This window comes from Acipenser ruthenus, chromosome 1, assembly GCF_902713425.1.
Source record: "Acipenser ruthenus chromosome 1, fAciRut3.2 maternal haplotype, whole genome shotgun sequence".
Lineage (NCBI taxonomy): Eukaryota > Metazoa > Chordata > Actinopteri > Acipenseriformes > Acipenseridae > Acipenser > Acipenser ruthenus.
Window position 1 is genome coordinate 29,294,408 of NC_081189.1, and position 23,910 is coordinate 29,318,317.

The 23,910-nt window shown below is 41.8% G+C and overlaps 1 protein-coding gene across 1 annotated transcript in view; it reads right to left on the minus strand.

Moving 5' to 3' along the window:
- LOC117411696 (protein shortage in chiasmata 1 ortholog-like) overlaps positions 1–10,654 on the minus strand; it is a 53,670-nt gene extending 43,016 nt beyond the window's left edge. Inside the window, exons 1-4 of the mRNA XM_059023111.1 lie at positions 10,560–10,654; positions 9,311–9,397; positions 1,046–1,175; positions 245–335 (exon numbers count right to left, since the gene is read on the minus strand). Coding sequence (XP_058879094.1) covers positions 245–335; positions 1,046–1,175; positions 9,311–9,355 — 266 coding nt within the window. The 5' untranslated portion in view covers positions 9,356–9,397; positions 10,560–10,654. The remainder of the gene's footprint in view (positions 1–244; positions 336–1,045; positions 1,176–9,310; positions 9,398–10,559) is intronic.
- Between the last annotated feature and the right edge of the window lie 13,256 nt (positions 10,655–23,910).

Genomic DNA, 23,910 nt, shown 5'->3' on the forward strand with positions numbered 1-23,910 from the left:
AAAAGTTTAAAAAAGTGGTCAAAATGTAAAAAAAAAGAAACAAAAAAAGAAATACACACACCTTACGTAAACAGTTGTAGCAACACATGGGAACATATAACACAATAAAATAAAAAGGTCCTTATGTACCATTTAAGTTCTGTATGTATTATCAGCATTAGTTTATAATAATTGTCTTTTAGTTTTGTGATATGTACAGGGCCTTAAGGTATCTCTGATCTTGCTCTGCCATCATATATTTTACTTTTCCTGAAAGTCATCTGGGCAGCCGTACGTCTTCCAGTCGTTCAGAACTGAGCCACTGATAACTAATTTGCAAGTGGAGACCACACAACCTAAACACACACAAAAAAATGTGTTATTATGTGTAACGGGTCAAAGTCTTCTGGCACATAACTTATCTTCAGCTTACCAAGATTTCCAAACACAAGTTGTTTACAAGAGTTAAAAAAAGGTCTGCCTGGTTATATTAATATTTGTCTGGTAGGATCTATGGTTCCAACTATGATAATGTGCAAAGATTAATGGCGAATGAAATCTAGAGAACTATCTGACTGACTAAACTAAAACAAATGTAAAAGCATCTGGTGAAAAAAGGTTAACAATAAAGTCAATGACGTATTTAAATCCTTTAAATCAAGGGCCATTTTTACACAGCTTTACACAGGAGAGGGGTTCAGTGTGTTACACAGCAGCAAATTAATGACAAATATAAGTTATATCATCTTTTTGCAATTTAGAGCAGTTTCCAGTCCCTGGGGATGTATCAGCTCCTGAATTCCTAAACAAGCTGACAGTGAGTTAATACATCATTTAAAAGAATGTATGTGGACAAGAAGTCTGACAGATTTCTGTGTAAAACAAACTAATGGATGCTTTGCACTGAAATGTGGACACTGGCACAATACATTTAAATGTGCAATGGATATTTCAGTCTAGATAGGAACTTAAAGATTATTAAGTATTGTACAACCCAGGGATTTAAATTAGTGTTATGTAGTTATTTAAAATTGAAATCGAATGCATTTATGTCACTGTACAGTACCTCTGGTCCATGGTTTCCTGTAGGTATCATCAGAAATGCTACCTTTGTAACAGTATCGTTCTGATTGGTCCAGATGATGAGGCACTGGTACCAATAACCAATTGATCGTCAGTTTTTGCCTGGCCAAGGCCTACAAGCATAAATACTAATTAATGATCAATGCATGCTTTTTGAAAGCCTTTTTTCTTAAATCTATTGTAATTTGGTTGTAAACTACTCACAATATTTGAGTAACGATTGTCCCTAGCGCAATCAATACACAGCATAGAACCTAATACAGAGGTAACACATACTCTGGCTTGAGCCACTAATAAATGGTAAGTCATTCTAATGTAGAGTCACATTCATTTCTGTTTCAGGTCTTTTCTCTACAAAACTGTACTCAAATGTTACCTGTAAACAGCGTTCCCTCTAAGCTTTTTAGATACTGAGAAACTTGCCGTTTTGACTGAAAAAGGGTAAATTATCAGTGAGAAACCATTGGCCACGCATTAACCCTTTTAATATATTAATTTTTATTGCATTATACAATTTTGAAACAATATTCCAACACAAGTATCTGTAGAATTGTACAATTTGCATTAAATTTAAACAAGGCATTTATTGTGGCTCTGCCTCTGATTCTGAATCACCCTCTGAATATATAAATATAGAATTTTTATGAAGCATATATTTACCTTTATGAAGCCTGTCTGAGATATTATCATAAATGCAGCCCTGTCAGTTGTTGTCATAGATATAGACTGCATGCTTAACTGATAGCCTGCATATAAGTGCTTTATACAGCTGTATAAAACACTGGCATCTTTAGGGCTACTGATTTTCCATTTTTGGGAATGGCAAATTCTGTTTTTCAAAGATGGCTAGTTCCCCCACTTTTTTATCAACTTATTAATTAAACATGGCATTTAATATAATGTCGATAGTTAAAATAAGTAAATTAATAAATATTACCACCATTCTTTTTTTTATTATTATTAAAGCCAAATTTTTTTTAGTTTTTTTTTTTTTTTTTTTAATAAGACTCTTGTTGCTGTAATAGTAAGTAAAGCACCTGAAAACACTTCATAATGTTTACAGACATTACTTGGCTTATTGCTGGCATTAATATAAACAGGAAAACCTAATAAATATATTACAACAGTTCAGAAAACAAATGTCCAGCACTGTTGTGAGAATCACATTTACAGTCTTCCACTAACAATGTAGTTCAGTGAACAAATGAAGGTGTTTTGAAAATACCTGTTTAGCTTATTGCTGGCATTACAATAACAATAAAACAAATATGAAACAGTTTAGTTACCGTCCAATAATGTCATGTGAGACTAATCCTATGTACAGTACTCCACAAATTAAGTTTATTGCTGAAATTACAATAACCAGGATAAAATATGAAACACTGATAAAAAAGGCGCACTGTTGACTGAGTCGTTGCTCTACACAGGTTCACTGCTGTGTATCACCCGATTGTAATTTAAATAGCTCCCCTTTTAATGTAAACGCATAATTAATCCTCCCAATTGTTTCTTTGATGATTCTGCCTTGTTATTTGCTAAATTTAACAAGGAGGTGTGTCTCCGGACAGAATGTATTTATTAAACAAAGGTATATAATGTAGTGACTATATCCTTTACACGAGATCAATTTTCTTTAAGGAATGTATAGCTAGAAAAATAGCTTTGAGCTCCTTTCTTCATCGTCAGATAATACAGAAACGGCCATGGTTTAACATTGCTTTTTATAGCTTTATTAAAGGCAGGTAGCATAAAAGAAAGAAACTAAACAATAATTAAACACGCAATTAATTTGGCTTACTTAAGGAAAGCCCCGCCTGAGCGCAGTACAGTACCTTCGCTTTCCATCATAGAAGAATGCAGTGCTTTGCCATTGCTGTCGTCTTATTTGCTTTCTTGTTCTCTACGTGTTTACGACTAGCAATATGATCTTTTAATAGTATTGACTCGTACATGATCAATGGAATGACAGCAAAATTCATATAGACAATCAGATTTTTTTAGCTCTGTCTTTTACTGTAACATTGTATTTTTTCTTCATTCGTGCAGCTGCCATGTTGAGTTTCAGCAAAGACACGTGAGTGAAGTCACATGAACTCAACTTGCAAAAACAAAATGCACATGGTTACGTCTTCTTCAATTACTGTATTATACACTTAAATGCGTATTTTCGACTCTAAATTAATATTCTGATTACATTTTTACCAGTTTCAAAACGCTTCTGAAATGGTTGTTTTTTAAACGGGAAATAAAACACAAACCGTCAAAGTATGAATATTGTGATTTTTATTTATGTTTACTGGAGTCTTTATCTTCTAAATAATGCAGAAAGATTGTGCTTCACTGATTAGTATTCAATTATACGACAAGTTAAAAACTGCAAAGTTCTTGAGCAGCACCGAACAGCACTCTCCATAGAAGCAGAATCGCCAGCCGCCTGCTTCGCCCACCCTTACTAACGATAGGTTGCGGATGCAACCCCGGTTCCCTGAAAGAGAAAATAACCATCAAGGTATGGGATATTGCCGTCAGGCAGTAGGGATTGAGCTTTATAGCAAAGCTGCCGATAGGCCTCTGCGCGAGCTGCCGTGTAAGCCCGCCCCCCTGGGAGCTTACTACACGCAGCGCGCAGAGACTCTCTTCCTCTTTTGCTCTTCAAGCCGTGAAGGCTTCCGGAGCGACCTCTCGGCTTGATGGTTATTTTCTCTTTCAGGGAACCGGGGTTGCATCCGCAACCTATCGTTCCCTTTCAAGTCGAAAATAACCATCAAGGTATGGGAATAGTGTACCCAAGCCGTCAGGAGGGAGGATTCTCGGCAGTAGGACAGACTTACGTCATAACACAACTGCGTAGGCAATACATCTACACATATGCGGAGCTGCGCCTCAGTGTCTATGCTCGCAATGACACCTGTCCTAAGGTGGAATAGTGAACACCATATAGTCAACCACTCTATATGTCCGCATCCTGAGGTGTCATAGAGTGTAACACAGATGCTCCAAATAGTGGAGCAGAGGAATCCAGTACGTTAAACCGGTAAAACCTCATAAAAGTATGCGGTGTAGCCCAACTGGCTGCCACGCAAATATCAGACACCAGCACCCCTCTAAAGAGGGCCCAGGATGTCGCCATACCCCTAGTGGAATGCGCCTTCAACTGCCCTGGTGGTGGAAGGCCTGCAGATTCATAAGCTAATTTAATAGCATCCACTATCCAGTGGGAAAGGCGTTGTTTAGACAACGGCTGACCCAAAGTCCTAGAACCATGGCATATGAACAACCGTTCTGTTTGCCTCACAGTCGTTGTACGGTCAATATAACACCTCAATGCCCGCACGGGGCAGAGCATGTGTAACCGTTCTTCCTCTGGGGAAGAAAAAGGAGGAGGATGGAACGCCATCAACTTGACTGGTTGGTTCATATGAAACGGGGATATGACCTTGGGTAAAAAGGCCGCACAGAGACCTTAGAACCGTCTCCTGCGAAACGAGTACATGATGAATGCACTGACAGTGCATGTAGCTCACCCACGCGTTTGGCTGATACCACTGACAGCAAAAACGCAGTTTTGATAGGCAAGAGCTTCATATCCACGCTGTCGAGAGGCTCGAATGGTGCCTTGGTAAGGGCTTCTAACACCACGTCAAGGCTCCATAACGGTAAACTGGTCATCATTGGAGGCCGCAAGCGTTTTGTGCCCTTCAGGAACTGAGATGCCAGAAAATGGCAACCTGGTGATAAACCGTCAATGCGTACATGGCAAGCCGATATGGCGGCTAAATACACCTTAAGCGTAGAGGGAGATTTCCCTTCATCTAACAGTTTCTGTAGTAACTGTAATATCACTGCCATAGGGCAGGATATTGGGTCATGGCCCTCCGCCAGACACCAATCTTGAAACAACTGCCACTTGTATGTGTACTGCGACCTAGTAGAGGGCGCTCTAGCACTCTGAATGGTCGAAATCACCGCCTTCGAGAGCCCTAAGGCTGACAGGCACTCCCGTTCAGGGGCCAAGCCCATAGCTGCATGAGCTTGGGGTTCGGGTACCAAAGCCCTCCTTGGGCCTGGGACAATAGGTCCGCTCGCAGGGGAAGCTCCCTCGGGTGACCGTGCAGCAACTGCACCAGGCTCGGAAACCATATCCTCCGAAGCCACCGAGGAGCAATCAGGATCACTGTCGCTTGCTCTACCCTGACTTTCTCTAAGAAGGCGGGGAGCATCGGAATCGGCGGAAACGCATATAGGAGCCCTGGCGGCCATTCGTGAGCCAGTGCATCGACTCCTAGGGGGCTGTCGAGGTCCCTCACCGAGAACCATAGGGGGCAGTGCGTGGTCTCTCGCGAAGCGAAGAGATCTACTTGCGCTATGCCGAACCATTCCCAAACGCGCTCTACCACCTGACGGTGTAGACGCCATTCCCCCGCAAGAGGACCTCCTCTGGATAGGAGATCCGCTGCATAAATGACTCTGCCCGGTAGGTGAACTGCGCGCAGAGAGGTCAAACGTGGTTGTGCCCATAGCAACATGCGTGTTACTATCCGGTGAAGGCGAGGGGACCGTAGGCCGCCCTGGTGGTTGATATACGCCACAACCGTGGTGTTGTCTGACCGCACTAACACGTGCTTGCCTAGAAGCACTGGCAAGAAGTGCCGGAGGGCGAGGTCCACCGCTCTGAGTTCCAGAGCATTGATGTGGGCTGACCTCCAGGGTCCTGACCACACTCCGCGGGTCCCTGAGCCGTTCCAGACTGCTCCCCAACCTTGGTTGGAAGCGTCGGTCGTGATAACCTTTGGAAGATGGAACCCAAGCGTACGCCCTGGCGGATGTTCAACGGAACTTTCCACCAACGCAGCGCTTCCCAGCAGGTTCGGGATACCGTCAATCTGCAGTGTTTGTCTCTCCACGGATGCAACGCGAAGGCATTGAACCAGGCCTGCAGAGGTCTCTGGTGTAATAAGCCCAAGGGAAGGGCTTGCGAGGCGGCAGCCATCAACCCCAGCATGCGCTGACACAGCTCCATGCTGACTGTTTCTCTCAACCTGAATAGGGAGAGACACCGCTCCATCGAGGCAACTCTTTGTGTCGACAGGGTCGCTTCCATGGACACAGAGTCCAGATGCAGACCCAAGAATTCGGTCTGTTGGCTCGGCACGAGGCGGCTCTTTTCTGAATTGACCTTCAGACCTAGCTGCTGAAGATGGTCTGTAACCATCACTGTGTGCTGTGCCAACTGCTCCTTCGACTGCGCGCAGACGAGCCAGTCGTCGAGATAGTTCAGCAGTCGGACGCCTTGAGCCCACAAGGGAGCTAGAATGGCATCCATACATTTTAAAAAGGTTCGAGGAGCTAGTGACAGGCCGAATGGAAGGACACAAAACTTGTATACCCTGCTCTGAAATGTGAAACGCAGATACTTCCTGTGACCCGGGCAGATGGGAAAGTGAAAGTACGCATCTGTCAGGTCCACGGTGGTGAACCAGTTGCCGTGTCGGACTCACTGGATGATGTGCCTGTGCGTAAGCATCCTGAACGATAACACCCGCAGGTATTTGTTCAGTACTCGCAGATCTAAAATAGGGCGGAGCCCGCAGTCCTTTTTGGGCACCAGGAAGTATTTGGAATAGAACCCCTGGTCGATCAGAGCAGGGTCTACTTGTTGAATGGCATGCTTCCTGAGCAATGCCTGTATTTCCACATTCAGAGATGAGGACTGAACCGAGTCCTTCACTGCAGTTACCACTACTCCCCGGAAGGGGGGAGGTTTTAACTGGAACTGAAGGGTGTACCCGGTGAATATAGTTTTGCGCACCCAGATGTCGTTGGTGCATTGTTGCCAGAACTGGAGCTGTGGGACAGTGTAGGGGTGGGTTAACAGCTGCCTGGAGTTTTCAGGGCTGTTTCGGCTGCACTCGTTCGCGAGGGGCCTTGCCAGAGCCACGAGGGCGTGGCCTGCCACCTCCTCTAGGGTGCCACCCTCCGCACTGCGGTCTTACAGACGTGGATTGGCTGCGCGCTGATGGACCTGAAGGGGAGATCTTACTACCTCGTGATTGCGCCTGCTGCTGTGGCGGTGCTCTGCGCCACTGGCGCTCCTGCGGCCGCCTTGGCTGGAAAGGTTTGTTTGGCCACATCCTTGCCAACTGCTGCGACGCCTCACGTGCCTTGACGGAGCGTTGCAGCATCTCCTCAACCGCTGGGCCAAACGTGTGCCCCGGTGAAACTGGAGCATCCAGCAATGGGACCTTATCAGGCTCCTGTACCCTCTACGGTGAGGCAATCGAGATCTCGACCTGGACTCCCGACGGGGACGTGCCCCGCGAGAGTAGGGGCTGCGGGAACGTTCCCGAGCACGCCTGGCTGGGGACCTCTGACCAGCTGTAAGCTGGGAAGATGGGCTCCTGGAGAGCTGCAACGCCATCGGCGGCGTCATAACAGATAGGATGGGACAACCCCGAGGATGGGGACTGACCCCCAGCCGCCCTCTTTGCTCTCTGGCGAAGGGTGCGTGTCTGGAACCCGGCACGTAGATGGCAGTATGCCTTATCCGCCAAGGCAGATGCGGCGTGCTCCGGCCCCAAACACGCTACGCAGTCATCGTGCGGATCGCTGGCAGGCAACTTGGCCTGGCAGGTCACGCATCGATGAAAGCTCGACATAGTGCTCGATCACCGATGTGCGTGCGTCGAACGCCGACGCGTCGAGCACCTGAAGTGCGTGCGTCGAGCGCCGACGCGTCAAGCACCGAGCGTCGAGCGTCAAGCACCGATGCGTCGAGCACCGAGCGTCGAGCACCGAGCGTCGACGGTGCGTGCGTCGAGCGTCGAGCACTGAGCACCGAAGCGTCGAGCGTCGAGCACTGAGTCCCCAAGCGCAGACGCGCTAGCACCAAGCGCTGAAGCGCTGCACAAAGCGCCGAAGCACTGCACCAAGCGGCAAAGCGCTGACACCAAGCGGCAAAGCGCAGCACGCCGGAGCGTGAGTACCGAGCATAGAACGCTAGCGCAGACGCCTAAGCGTCAGCTGACCCGCAGAGCGGAGACGCTAAGTGCTGGTACAGTGTCTTGGATGCTGTGCACTACTTACCTGTTGGTGCTGGGGAATTGCGCTTTGTGGTCGTCTTCCTCTGTGCAGTGAATGGGATTTTTTTTTTTTGGGACGCTGCAGCAGCACTATATGCTAGTGATATGTGACTGGGGCACAATAATATGTGGGCACAGTACAGCTACCACGCGGTTGGTGGAACACACCGCAGAGGTAGTATGTGGGAGACTGCAGTGCAGGCTCCACACACGCGGTCTAGCCAAGGCAAGACCGAGGCTGCAGATACGCGCGCGGCCAAGGCCAACGCAACGCGCGTCCTTCACAAAATATATATATATACACACAATATATACAATTTTATTTACAAAAAAACCCAAAACACAACACTAATAATTAAAAAATATTTATTAACACAGGAAAGACGGAGACCACGAGACAACGCGATGCCGAAGCAAAGCGTGAAGGAAATATATATATTGTAAAAACAATTTATATAATCCTTAAACAATAATAATAATCACTCCGAAGAGTATAACTGAAATAAACTCAGAGAAGGGGCAATAACCAGCTTCTCAAGCCTAAGCTTAGCGAGTACAAGCAGTTACCAGCTCTATTACCTACCGCTACCAATGCTGAAGACAAAAGAGGAAGAGAGTCTCTGCGCGCTGCGTGTAGTAAGCTCCCAGGGGCAGCTCACGCAGAGGCCTATCGGCAGCTTTGCTATAAAGCTCAGCCAATCCCTACTGCCTGACGGCAATATCCCATACCTTGATGGTTATTTTCGACTTGAAAGGGAACTAATAGATTCGCTGGCACCCAAGCGTGCTCTGCACGAATGTGACGTGCATTTTTACAGAGGGAAATTAGAGAATCCGCTGCAAGACAGACACAAATATGCTTATGTTAATGCTTTGCAAGAACGCTCTCAAAATGATAAGTTAAGGTTGTTATGTATGATAATAACCTGCGAAAGTTAGTAAACTGAGTGAGAAGGTTGTTGCCTTCGCGCATTTTAGCCTTGGGAACGCTGCCTGTAAACATAAAAAACAGATGGTATTTTAAAGGTGGAAATACCATTACCTTTGGCAGAAATGCCTGTAAGCTTGTTTCTCCTTTCTACTACTGTCAAACATTGATAACCAGCTGCAATACTATAGGTATAACACCCATATAGTTAATATGTAAAGGTACTTGATATTTTACCTACCTCATATACATAGTCTACTGCATGGTATTTCAATGCTGAAAACATTCTTTTCCTCTCATCACTAAGAATCCTATAAACAGAAATGACCTGCAAAAAGAACAAATATATTTTTATTTTACCAGGAATGAATGCTTAATTTTTGACGGGGATATGTATGCTATGAGATATATATATATATATATATATATATATATATATATATATATATATATATATATATATATATATATCATGCTATGAGATATATATCCCCGTATATATATCTCATAGCATACATATCCCCGTCAAAAATTAAGCATTCATTCCTGGTAAAATAAAAAATAAATAAAATTGCCTGAAATTGAATTCGTATAACCATGTTTGTTTCATGCAAACGTATTGTCTATTGTGAATGTTCACTAGCAGATAGCTTGTTAAGGAGCAACAATCAAAAAGGGGCACCTATGTTTTTATATTAAGCGTGAAATAAACAACTAGTAGTTACATTGTTTAAAGTTAAATATTATTTTGCATGGGAGAAGCGTAATGTCAAGTAAATTTAGACATGGGTGGTAGAATGGGCAGACGCCGTCTACACACGCATTTTCATTTTCAGTAAAAATAAGAAAATGTAAATATAATATTGAAGGATGGGCATTTCCTCCTATACAGTGTTCCCCAGATTATGATGGTCTCAATAACGTCTTCTTCCCAAGATTCATCACAATTATATATGGCTCTCTGGAATTTATTGCCGGATCTCAAATTATTCCAAGCTCAAAGCATGTGTAGGCCGTACATATGGACAAAGAGCAGAACAAACCGATAGCAAAACCTTGAAATCAGCGTTTATTTGACACAATGCGGTGCGCATTAAGGGTTGCTAAATTTAAATGTACTACAGTTTTAATTTACCACTGTGTTAATTTACTATTTGTCTTGTGTTTTTTACAGCATCCGTTTGTTGGCAACAGTAAGGTGCTATATAAATAAAGTGCCTAATTTTAACGATGTGTCAAAATAGGGTACACAAGGGAACTAACGGAGTCCTTCAAATTCGTATTCAGTTTCCACTTTTTGATTGTTTCACAGACTGGTGATTACCGATTCAGTAAACTGCTTCGTGGACGGGCATACAGAGAGTACTGCCTACGAGAAAACGGTCAGCGAGCTGCCCACTTTTATTACAAAAAAGCTCCCCGTCATACTTTATACAACAATATGAATACTTATTATTTGTTTAATGTAAGTTATATGTAAAGTACTTTACCTAAATCCATTTACACCGCTTAATATGTTCCTTGTTCCTGCCCGTTGTCTTCTCGCGCGTAACAAAAACGGGTAATTTCCTGACGTCATATGTCGATCTGCAGGTTGATTGTATCATATGACTGTAGTCTATTGATCTAGGCTATATTTGTTCAAAATCACTTATGTGTGCAGCATTAAAATATTTACAGTGTACAGGATTGTGATCCAAATCAATAATGAACTTTGGTGTCTATTTACAACCTTCTAGTTTAGCAGTGATAGTCCAATCTGCTTATATTTTTCAGTCTTTGTTCTGCAGTATTTACTAAGTGTCCTCTAATAAATATTTCAATTTCCTGTACTAATAAAGGCAGTATATACATTTTTATACAGTACCTTATTTGTATATTCTAGGAACACACTTCCTGAATTTTGTTGATACAAATTAAATTGGCACCTAACTTAAAAAAAAAAGTTCTAATGTTATTTCGTAATTAAACCTGCATTTTAAAATTAAATCATCTGTGCCTTTAATTCTTTATTGTGTAGTCCTCCAATTATGTGACCCATTACTTTGCACATTGTATTTCAAATGAGTTTGTGATACAGTTTTCCTGCGTTCCTGCTAAATGACCATACAACATGTTGCCTAATAATTTAAAAACATGTACCCAACTTGCTTTGACAAGATAACGTAAACATTTAAACCAATAAATGTATTTAATAATGATTCTAAAAATAGAATGCAATATGTACAAGGGTGGGTTTCAAATGTCTAAATCTATAAACAAAGGCAATGAAATAAATAATTGTGCTTTTTGGTATTTTTTTTTTAAATTTTATTTACACTGTTTATAACAGTATATATATACAGTACTGTGCAAAAGTTTTAGGCAGGTGTGAAAAAATGCTGTAAAGTAAGAATGCTTTCAAAAATAGACATGTTAATAGATTATATTTATCAATTAACAAAATGCAAAGTGAGTGAACAGAAGAAAAATCTAAATCAAATCCATATTTGGTGTGACCACCCTTTGCCTTCAAAACAGCATCAATTCTTCTAGGTACACTTGCACAAAGTCAGGGATTTTGTAGGCATATAGTCAGGTGTATGATTAAACAATTATACCAAACAGGTGCTAATGATCATCAATTCAATATGTAGGTTGAAACACAATCATTAACTGAAACAGAAACAGCTGTGTAGGAGGAATAAAACTGGGTGAGGAACAGCCAAACTCAGCTAACAAGGTGAGGTTGCTGAAGACAGTTTACTGTCAAAAGTCATACACCATGGCAAGACTGAGCACAGCAACAAGACACAAGGTAGTTATACTGCATCAGCAAGGTCTCTCCCAGGCAGAAATTTCAAGGCAGACAGGGGTTTCCAGATGTGCTGTCCAAGCTCTTTTGAAGAAGCACAAAGAAACGGGCAACGTTGAAGACTGTAGATGCAGTGGTCGGCCAAGGAAACTTACTGCAGCAGATGAAAGACACATCATGCTTACTTCCCTTCGCAATCAGAAGATGTCCAGCAGTGCCATCAGCTCAGAATTGGCAGAAAACAGTGGGACCCTGGTACACCCATCTACTGTCCGGAGAAGTCTGGTCAGAAGTGGCCTTCATGGAAGACTTGCGGCCAAAAAGCCATACCTCCGACGTGGAAACAAGGCCAAGCGACTCAACTATGCACGAAAAGACAGGAACTGGGGTGCAGAAAAATAGCAGCAGGTGCTCTGGACTGATGAGTCAAAATTTGAAATATTTGGCTGTAGCAGAAGGCAGTTTGTTCGCCGAAGGGCTGGAGAGCGGTACACGAATGAGTGTCTGCAGGCAACAGTGAAACCTGGTGGAGGTTCCTTGCAAGTTTGGGGCTGCATTTCTGCAAATGGAGTTGGGGATTTGGTCAGAATTAATGGTCTCCTCAATGCTGAGAAGTACAGGCAGATACTTATCCATCATGCAATACCATCAGGGAGGGATCTGATTGGCCCCAAATTTATTCTGCAGCATGACAACGACCCCAAACATACAGCGAAAGTCATTAAGAACTATCTTCAGCGTAAAGAAGAACAAGGAGTCCTGGAAGTGATGGTATGGCCCCCACAGAGCCCTGATCTCAACATCATCGAGTCTGTCTGGGATTACATGAAGAGAGAGAAGCAACTGAGGCTGCCTAAATCCACAGAAGAACTGTGGTTAGTTCTCCAAGATGTTTGGGCCAACCTACCTGCCGAGTTCCTTCAAAAACTGTGTGCAAGTGTACCGAGAAGAATTGATGCTGTTTTGAAGGCAAAGGGTGGTCACACCAAATATTGATTTGATGTAGATTTTTCTTCTGTTCACTCACTTTGCATTTTGTTAATTAATAAATATAAACTATTAACATGTCTATTTTTGAAAGCATTCTTACTTTACAGCATTTTTTCACACCTGCCTAAAACTTTTGCACAGTACTGTATGTATATATATATATATATATATATATATATATATATATATATATATATATATATATATATATATATATATATATAGTGTACTGGGGAAGGCAGTATAGTGCACTGGGGAAGGCAGCAGTAGGGTTGATAGGTGACGAATCACACACAAAGTCATAAGCCTGATATACGAGTCGGCTCTTTTGTACAGCAGTATCGGCTCTATACTTTAGTGCGAGAGGACCCAGGTTTGCGCCTGCCCTCCGCCTGTGTGTGGATTGCCTCGCCCTGTGTGATGCTCCTGCCTGCGGGAACCAGGATCACTACAATAGATACAGTGTGTTATATAATTACAGGAGTTATATAATTAATCCCTTTGAAGTAAGATGACAAGAGTGTGACCATGAATGTCATCTAAACTGTAAGTTTGGCTGAAAACTAATATATATATATATATATATATATATATATATATATATATACATATATGTGTGTGTGTGTGTGTATATATATATATATATATATATATATATATATATATATATACACACACACACACACACACACACATAATTTAGGTTCTCAACACATTTTATAAAGATGGCGATCTATTGTACACTGTGTGCCTTAAAGGAATCTTCAGAATGCTATAAAATGCTATTATATAACTACTGGGATGCAATTATGTCCCAAAACTCTTCTTGGTCCTGAAAAGTAGTGTATCACAGTTCTTCGCAATTTCTTAGCAAATGGTAAAGCAGCTGACCTCATGGTCATTCTGCCTTATCTAAGTGTCCCCAGATACAGTATGTGGCTGTCTTTTCCAGATGGCATCACAATTTGCAGAAGTGAATGAGGATTGATCGGATCAGCCACTTTCTACAAATACATTGCCTATCTAATGTGGTCTACCCATGACTTGTTGCTGCCCAGGCGAAATGTCCAAATTCCTTGATGGACACAAGTCCCACGTCAATGAAGAAATGCCACACATATACTTCAACCCTGTGACATTGCCATATTTTGTCCACTCAAAGTTGAATGGAGGAAGGTGGTTAGAGAACACAAGCAAATATCATCCCTTTCTACTGCCAAAGTTAACTTTGCTTTTCAAAGGGCTTTGAAAGAGGAAGCAATAAAAACTTGGTTTAAATAGTTTTTTGAGGAAAATGCACAGACATAGTTAAAAATCAACAAATAAACCTAGCTGACTCTGAAATGCAAGCCATTGAACAATGAGAATCAAGCATAAGCAATAACAACGAGGGTCCTAAACTTTATATTTTAGAAGAAACTAATGTTGTCCCAAACTGAACTTGATACGTAATCCACTTAGCCACAAGGTGCAAGCACAAACACCCAAAGTGTCAATGGCACCCCTTAATCCTAATATATTGTAAAATAAACTCTTAATGTTTGTATTGTTTTGTTTAACCTTTTATACAGGCCCTTGTGCCTGTTTTGTTTCTTCCTGTTTTTGTGTTTAATAGATGTGTGCAACAGCGCTAAACTGCAGCTTCTTAACTCTGAGTCTACTTCCTGCCAGTAACAGCTTGGGCCGTGATGCTATCCTGCCACAGACCACTACAGAAAATATGCAAAATCTCCCACAGTATGTTGGCTGACCATTTGTGTTGGCCTAAAAATAAAGAAGGTAAAGCAGTACAAAAAAGAAAACTACAAAAGGTCCTGAAAGTATTTCATGAAAAGAAAGCTCAAGGAAAGGGAAAAAGAGCAAGAACAGCACAAAGAAATGCATCAAACAACGTAAACAATAAGCACTTTCCTTGTATAGTGAAACATCAGGATTGGATTTTGAAGAAAAACTCTAGAACTTTCCAACAAAGAAAAAGGAAAGTCCTTCACACAATGTAACTGACTATGTAATTGTAGAATTCAAGGGGGGGGGGGGGTCTTTCCCTGGAATTGTCCACTGCGGTGGGTGGGGGGCGGGGGGCGTGGGGCGGGGGGGGGGGGGTGAGTCTGAAGAATGAATTATGGCAATGGCCACGTACGTAGGCTTTACCGCAATTCAGTCTGATCCCCCTGATGCTCTTTCGCACATCCATGCGTCTAGGTTAAATTAGCAATCAATTCATTCTTCCAATGGATTGTCATTCCCTTCAAACTGGGTCATTTACAATACCCATTTATCTTATTTATCTTATTTTGTCTAAAATAAGCAGGCATTTAAAGAAAACTAAGTGTAAAATAATTACACATAAAACACATAACTATTTTGGGATATAGAAATTAGCACTTTTAACTATTAGTCTTATGACTATTATGCTTATAATCAAGGGCACATAAACTAACATTTTCTTTTGCAAGTCGTACTTTAAACTGTTTGCTTTTTACAGTATGTACTCTATGGTTATGAAACAAGGAATGTACTTAGTCTCTTCCAATCACATGCCACAATTATCTTGTGACATTAATATTGTACCACACAAGACTGTAGATAAGACTATTATCAAGAATATGTTTAAAAATGATTAACTAAAAAGCTATACATTATATTATAAGGTCTGGTATGTTGTGTAGTCAATTGGTGCTATTAGGTTTTTTTTTGGAGAACCCTCTGTAGTGGTGCGACTGCAATTTTGGAGAACCATCTGTAATATACACTAAAAGGGCAACAAAATCTGATTTTCTTATGCAGCAAAGTGATTACCAGTGTGCAGGTGCAGGTGTGCAGCGGTGATCAATAAACAGACAGACAACGATAATCCAGGTTCAATGGTGTTTTATTTTAAACCCAAGTGTCAGATGACACAAAACACACAGTAAATAATAACAATGATAAGCTATACAGCGGAGTGTATTGCTTTACTGTAATCCGCGGGTTGGTCCCAAAATAATAATAATCCCGATCTTTTACACCCACACGTAACACAAACACAAGTCCACAGCGCGTGCTCTAGTGCTCGTAGTGCAAATACAGTTTATTGTGCAAACAAGTGTTGTCCGGGTTTTAGTGCTGGCCTTTGGCAACAGCTCCGGATTGTATTTCAGCCATCTAAATAATAACAAACAGTATTTTCAGACAGGACAAGAAACAAATAAAACACTCACAATAACAACACAGGTTTCTCTTTCCAGTTCACATTAACCATTACAAAAAAGAAGAGATCACCTCGTTCCGTCCCCTTTTGTACCATCTATCATGACCTCTTGGTTAACGAGTGCAACAGCGCCTCTAATCCACGGCTACCACATCATTTCCTTTCCAGGTCGATGATTTAGTATACTGGAGCTCTGCCCCCTTTCTGGATGACCAACTTCTGCCTAACCCTGGGAATTAATTGTCTGGCCATCCAGTCCAGGGCACTCTGTTCCCTTTACACAGCGCCCTCACAGGTCAGGAGGAAGATGTATCACCAAGAATCATTTTGTCTCTGTCACATCTTATTAAACAGAGCCTGGAAAGTGCTCTCTTCTCTCTAGGTCCACTCTAAGTTTAACTAGTACACCAGATTTTAACCATTAGTTTCCCTGCAACACTCTGCCCCTAGTCTATGTAAGAAATACATCAGTAAGAAATACAGTAACTAAGGAATATATGGTAAGCATGAAACGCACAATGTAACCCTATACTAATAGCCGTTGGTCTCAAATCTCCAGCTTTTGTTTTCAAACTGTACAGCAAAAGGTCAGAAACTGTCATGTTCCCAAGAGTTTTAATGAAACATACGTGGCTATCATGCATAATGAGTCTGTTTTTAACAAACAGGTCAGGCTCACGCTCTCCTGGGTTATCTTATAAGAAACAAATACATTGGAGGCTATTGACCTTAATCCAACATACAGGTGTATTAGCTTTAATTGGTGCTCACAGAATGATGTGACCATAGCAACATTTATTTCCTAACAGGGACAGGTACAGCTTGAAATAATTAGGATCAGCAACTCTAAGCAAGTCTGTCTAAGAAAGGCAGTATCAGTTAATCTTTCTCTTACTGTATAGTGCAGTATTTTGCTTCAAATCATTTGTTTCTGTATTGCTATCTGATGTACAGTGGCTGGACAAAAAAATAGAAAACACATACACTGTCAAATTATCTACCAATTGACATAAACATGTACAGTTTTCTATTTCATTTTTCAAGCAAGCCATGAGCCACCCTTGTTCACATTCATAATGCATGTCAATAAAGTAACACTCCTATACATTGCATCCTTCATGTACTGTGTACAATAATTCAATTTGCATTTCTCCAGGTAGAAAAGTTGTTAGTAACTGAGGTGTGACTGTTCATCATGAATCAGAATTTGTGTATATTGGATACGGAAGCACCCTGTGTTTTTAGATCTTTAGGGTTGGTAGGAATTCATTGTTTTAGAAACCAAGAACAGCCAGCTTAGACGTCAGCAAGTCATGTTTGACGAATCAAAGGATTTAGTCATGCTTCACTAAGTCAAATCAGTGAACACCACTCCGAACCATCTCACCTCTGTTGAGTGAAACAAATAAAATAGGTCACCTGTGAACTTGAGTGAGGTGCTTGGGATTGAATGCTTTGAAATCTAGAGAAGATGTTTAAAGCTACAGTGTAAACATTGACCACGCTTTATTTACACAGGAATTTCCTTTACCCATGCCTATACAATGTATTACGCTTAATGAAGTTTTTACAAATCTTTACCATATTTCTCTGATATTTACCACACTTGTACAGTATGTGTTTTAAATATGCTTTACTATGATTTATCCTACACGCTTCAGTGTTTCAGAGCAAAATGTATAACATGCTAATAAAAATAATAATAATGAAACCACATGGAGCACCAGCCCTTTTCAGCAGAATTTAAGCCGTGTAATGTGTTTTTCATAATGACACCCCAAAATGAAATGCTCTTTAATTTTTCACCTCAATATCAGCAGCTATGGAAGTGGTTGTTAAGTGCCTGCTTTCAATTTTGCTGTAAAAAAATAAATAAAATTGCTTGACAGATATTTGGCAACATAGCATGCTGCCAATGTCAACATGTTATTGTCAAAGCTTACTCCCACACTTCTGTCAGCACAGTATTTGTGGTTCAATAACTGCATTAAGAAGACCAAGAGATCGTAAATCTCTTAACTAAAGTTCTTAAAATTATCTTCACATTGAAAGGAACTAACAGACAGTGGTCTAATTGGTGAGCTGGAGTTTATATTGAGCGTATGGAGTAATGCAGATAATGTAAAACATTTATAGAATTATGTATAACTGTTTAATTCTGTAATGGAGTATTCAACAAAGTGGTATATGCTTATCCAGGACCACAACCCCACCATGTGTGCCCTGGACCCCCTCCCCACTCACCTCTTTCAAGCTGCTGCTCCTGCTCTACTCCCCTTCATCTCCTCCCTTCTCAGCACCTCTCTCCTCTCTGGCTTCCTTCCCTCTGCCTTCAAACAAGTCCCCCCCCCCCCCCCGACCCCACCTCCCTCCAAAACTACCGTCCTGTCTCCCTCTTACCGTTCCTCTCTAAAACCCTTGAGTGGTCAGTACATCTCCAGCTCTCTGCTTTCCTGTCTAACCACTCTCTGCTCGACCATCTCTAACCTGGTTTCCACTCTGCTCGCTCCACTGAAACTGCTCTCCTGTCTGTCACTAACTCGCTAAACTCTGCCCATGCTGCCTCTCTCTCCTCTGTCCTAATTCTCCCAGATCTCTCTGCTGCCTTTGACACTGTCGATCATTCTATTCTCCTATCCTCTCTCGCTGACCTGGCGCGGCTCAACCTCCACACCTCACCCTCTCTCAACAGGAGTCCCCCAAGGATCGGTCTTGGGTTCTCTCCTGTTCTCTCTCTACACCTGCTTCCTGGGCCCCCTCATCATGGTTTCTCATACCATTTCTATGCTGATGATGCTCAGATCTTCATCCCCCCCCCCCCCCCCCCCCCGACCCCACCATCCCCTCCCGTATCTCTACCTGTCTGTCTGCTATCTCCTCCTGGATGCACTCGCATCACCTCAAACTCAACCTCTCTAAATCTGACCTCCTTTTCTACCCCTCCTCATCTTCCCCCTCCTCTGATCTCTCTATCTCCGTTCCTCTGGTCTACCATGCTCTCTCCCTCCTCTTCAGCCAAGAACCTCAGAGTAACCCTGGACTCCTGTCTCTCCTACTCCCAGCACATCTCCACTCTAGCATGCACCTGCCATTTCTTCCTGAGCAGCATACGAAGAATCCGGCCCTTCCTCACCAACTACTCCACGCAACTCCTCGTCCAGGCCCTGGTAATCTCCCGCCTAGACTACTGCAACTCCCTCCTGGCCGGCCTCCCTGCATCCGCCACCCGTCCGCTGCAGCTCATCCAGAACTCCGCTGCTTTCCTGGTGTTCTCTCTGCCTCACTTCTCCCACGCTACTCCACTGCTCCGCTCACTCCACTGGCTCCCGATCACATCCAGTTCAAGACTCTTGTACTCGCCTACCGATGCCTTGACTAGACTGCACCCAGCTACCTCCAGACCCTCATCTTTACCTGCACCCCCACCCGACCTCTCCGCTCCACCTGCATTAGAAGACTGGCTGTACCTCCTCTACGCTCCTCTGCCTCCAGAGCCTGCTCCTTCTCCACCCTCGCCCTGCAGTGGTAGAACGACCTTCCTACGGATGTCAGGACTGCACAGTCCCTGACCACCTTCCGGCGCCTACCTCAAGACACACCTCTTCAGACAACACCTGTAAAACTCAACTCTTCCCTTCTGGACTATATTACACTCTGCCTTTAATGCACTTTAACTTGCACTTATCTGCTCCCTATTTTATTGTATTTAATCCTGCACTTAACCCAATCTGTAGTATTTTTTTATTTCATTTGCACTCGTATCTAACCCTGATGTAACTATCAACACTGTTATCTGCTCATGAATTGCCCCGATATCAAATCGTACTAAATTTGCTCTTATTAGGACTGAAGTCATTGTATTTTGTATCTTGCTCTTAATTGTACTGTAATTCATGATATGTACTTTTTGTATATGACTGTAAGTCGCCCTGGGTAAGGGCGTCTGCTAAGAAACATACATACATACATTCATCGATAGGATCAGTCATTCATGGAAGTACATAATAGTTACAGTAGTTTTTGATAAAATTTGTTTTCCGGAATGTAATTCTGTAACTACATTGGATTGGGTGAAGTTTTGAGAAAACTAATAATCTGATTTAGTTTTCCAAAAAATAACACTTTTCAGGTCATGTACATGCATTCTAGTTTGATCTTTTCTGATGCACATCGGACATGACAATTCACTGCAGGTCTCATTTCCTCAAAGTTAAGACCTTGCATAGAGCGATTGCTTATTTAGGTGGTTTGCAAAACCTTGAAGACTTGAGACGCAATAGTCCTTGAAGTTCCAGTTGCAGTTGTAACCATGGACAACGATGTGCTACCCATGTAACAAATACCTCTGCAGAATACAGACCATGTAATGATGCTACTTTACATTGACCCAGATTTGACTGGTTCAGCACAATTTTGGGTGTATTTCAGTACTTCAAAGTGCAACTGTGTTTATTACGGCTCAGGTAATCCCAACCCTTTGTTTGGCTTCAGGAGAGCTTCATACATTTTCTGACCAGTTTACAACATAAATCAATTGTGAGTCAGAATCACTATCTGGCCACAAATTGCAATAGTGTTGCTGCTTCCTGTAACTGCTTCATCTTAAATGTGACTGCTATATGCTGGATGACCAGACATATTTTGCCACAGAGACTTGTGTAAATTCCTTTACACTGAGGAAACCCTGTTGGTGAAAAGTTGTTCCTCACTACATTACAGTGTCCTCAGCTTTGTTATCTATAGCATTAAAAGGATAACTTGTACAGGATAACTGTACAAACAAAATCATGATCCTGCTTTAGTGTTACATGAAGTGATGCTGATACTGAACACGGTTTAGAAAAAAAGACTTTTTCACAAGATATTTAATTAATTTTAAAGTCAATACCAGTGGCAGATGGAAACATGAGCAGGCATTGTGGAGGTGTGTTGTTGACGATTTGTGGCACACTCTACAACCTGGTTTCTCAGAGACGTGGCCAAGAGTTGCGTCGCACAGTGAAGAACTTATCTGAAGCAGCAGAGAGGAGCAGCAACTGGCTGTGGTTGGGACGGAAAGATTCTGATTGGGGATCTCAAGCACAATAGAAAGAAAGAAACGCTGATGTATGGGTAAGTAAGCTGGGTAGAGTTGAGTGGGGGACGGAGGGGGGTGATACTGGGATGCCAAAATCACTGTCAAGCCCTCTTGAGGTGTTGTGGGCTAGTCGACGAAACACAGAGGATGGAAGGTGCCCACTTGAAGACCCCAGAGAAGTACCCTACAGCTCAATCCAGATGGTTGTCATGTTAATGCGCTGGGGAGACTGTACTGTGGTTGATCCCCAGAGCCAGCATCGCAGCTGTTGTGTGTGCTGATGCGCTGGGGAGGCAAAATAAGCTAATCTCTGGAGCCAGCATTACACTTCAGCCATCAACACCAGGTAGAAGGATATCTACATCATCAGATGGAAGGAAACGCAAATGGATGGAGAAGCAGATGGATCACATTAGTTTACTGTAAAAACTTAGTTTGTGCTTATCTTAATGACAGCTAAGTTCAAATCAGCATGAAGTTTTAACATCTACTCTCGACTTAGCCCAGCTTGTACTTGAGATCCCCAACCAGAATCTTTCCATCTCAACCACAGCCAGTTGCTGCTTCTCTCTGCTGCTTCTGATAAGTTCTTCACTGTGCGACACAACTTTTGGCCATTGAATCCGACGTCTCTGAGAAAAAGGTTTAGAGTGTGCCACAAATCCTCGACAACCAAGCTCCACTGGGTAAACCTGGAATCTCCATCCTCACTGTTCCGCTTCAGCAGCTAGTTGAGCATACCAAAGTTCAATTTCAACACACATTTCAATAACTTGTAGAATGCTGTTAGTAATACATTTCCTCTAGTCCGCCAATAAGGTGTTGAGGAAACCAGTTAGTGGTACAGTGTATTGCATTTGGGTTCTGTATGACAAATATGTTGCATAATGTGTCCTTTTTGTCACACAAATGATGTACAAGATATTGGTTAATTACCTAGCTGAAGTCAGACACTTATTCGATATTTGGATGAGACTGAAACCTGAAGTTTAGTGTTTATTGTTTATGTTAACAATCGCTGTCCCCCCGACGTTTATTGCTGTTGTTCCCTTCACTAAAAAGGCATTTTTTTGATAACATAATGATATTCAAATTCCTTCCTTAGGCAAACGAGCTGCTGTGTCACTTAACCACTGCTGCCACGTGAAAGTACACACTCCGCACAAAATATTGACACCACATTTATTGCCCTTGCCCCCGGAAGAGGCTATGACAAAACGTTTTGTTTCACCCAAAAGAATTAACAAATGTTGCTTCATAAAGTCGACTGCAACTAACTGATCAATATATATTGTAGTTTTTCAAATACTTACAGAAAAACTGACAACAATTAAAAAATGCCACATGCCGGAATCTAACAGTACTATGGCTTCCAGTAGACTTTTGCAATATCATTTTGTCAAATGAAATGTATCAATTATGTTGCTTTAGTTTTATTTTTTATTGTGTCTCAATCCTAAAATTCTGATGCAAAACTTTTGACCACAGCTGTACATATAGCTTTCCTTATTTTCCATATGAAAAAAAATCCAACAATATCTTTTTTTGCAGCCTAATAATATTAATAATATTATAGTCCAGGAAGTTACTACTCTCGATGTAGTTAGCTGCTGCATTCACGAAGCCCCACTAGTATAAGACTACTAGCTGTTTTTATAGTTGTTTTCCTTTCTCAGTCTATTGTGCTCTCCCTTTCTAAGACAGACACACTCCAAAAATGGTAGGCCTACCGATACTGCACAAATAGAGAAACAATTATATTGTTTTCCTTATTGGTCGCCTTGCTGTAGCTATATAAAACATCCCTATCTCCAAACACAGAATATATGTATAGATTTAACTTCCAAAGATGTAGTTGTAAGATAGTTTAGGTTGAGGGGGACAAAGACGGCACCAATATAAAGAACAAGAATCCAGTTGCTTATTCACCAGTCACAAACACGCAAGTTATTAATTAAAAAATAAAACAAACTAATTACTAGTTTGTTTTATTTTTTCATAGATTGTGTGAATGATTGAAGTTGTGAATTAAATTATTATGGTTTCTGAATAAAAACCATGCACTTAAACGTCAGTTGCAAAGTTGTCTGTTTGAAAACCTAACATTGTTTCCCCATGTACTGCTTTATATTACAAAGCCTGTTGAAAATGCGCATGTCCTTCTAGACTGGAAATATACTGTATTGGTATTGTCTCAATGCTTTTCTATTGTCAAAATACATATTAATTACCACATATATTGTGCTCTGAGTTTCAGATGTTGTTCCAAATTAAAATGTATATCCATTTTGTACAATAATTAGATATCTACTGTAATAATAAAACCCTTTTTGGAATGCTGATAACATGGGATGTGAAGCAGTAAAAGAAGACGAGGACAGCAGTCATGAGTCATACTTTAGGATATTCTGCAACTAAACAGTGAAGGCATAACCTCAAACATTAATATATACGATCGAAAAATAGTCCCTGTATTGCTTAGAAAACAAACAGAATTCTATAATTTGCACAAAGTTTCATGCGTTTCATTTACCCAACGTTTTTGAAAATAAGTGACACGGCAGCTCGTTCACATAAGAAAGGCATTTTAATACCATTGCTAACATAAACAATAAACTTCAGGTTTCAGTCACATCAGAATATCGAATAAGTGTCTAACTTCAGCTGGGTTTCATAATTTGACTTTTTCTTTTGCGTAATTCTGCAGTCAGTGCCTGCAATATGCTGTTGCTGCAGACTCTATGCGGACATATGACTGCAGTTCCAGTTATTTTGCAGAACGCAGTGACG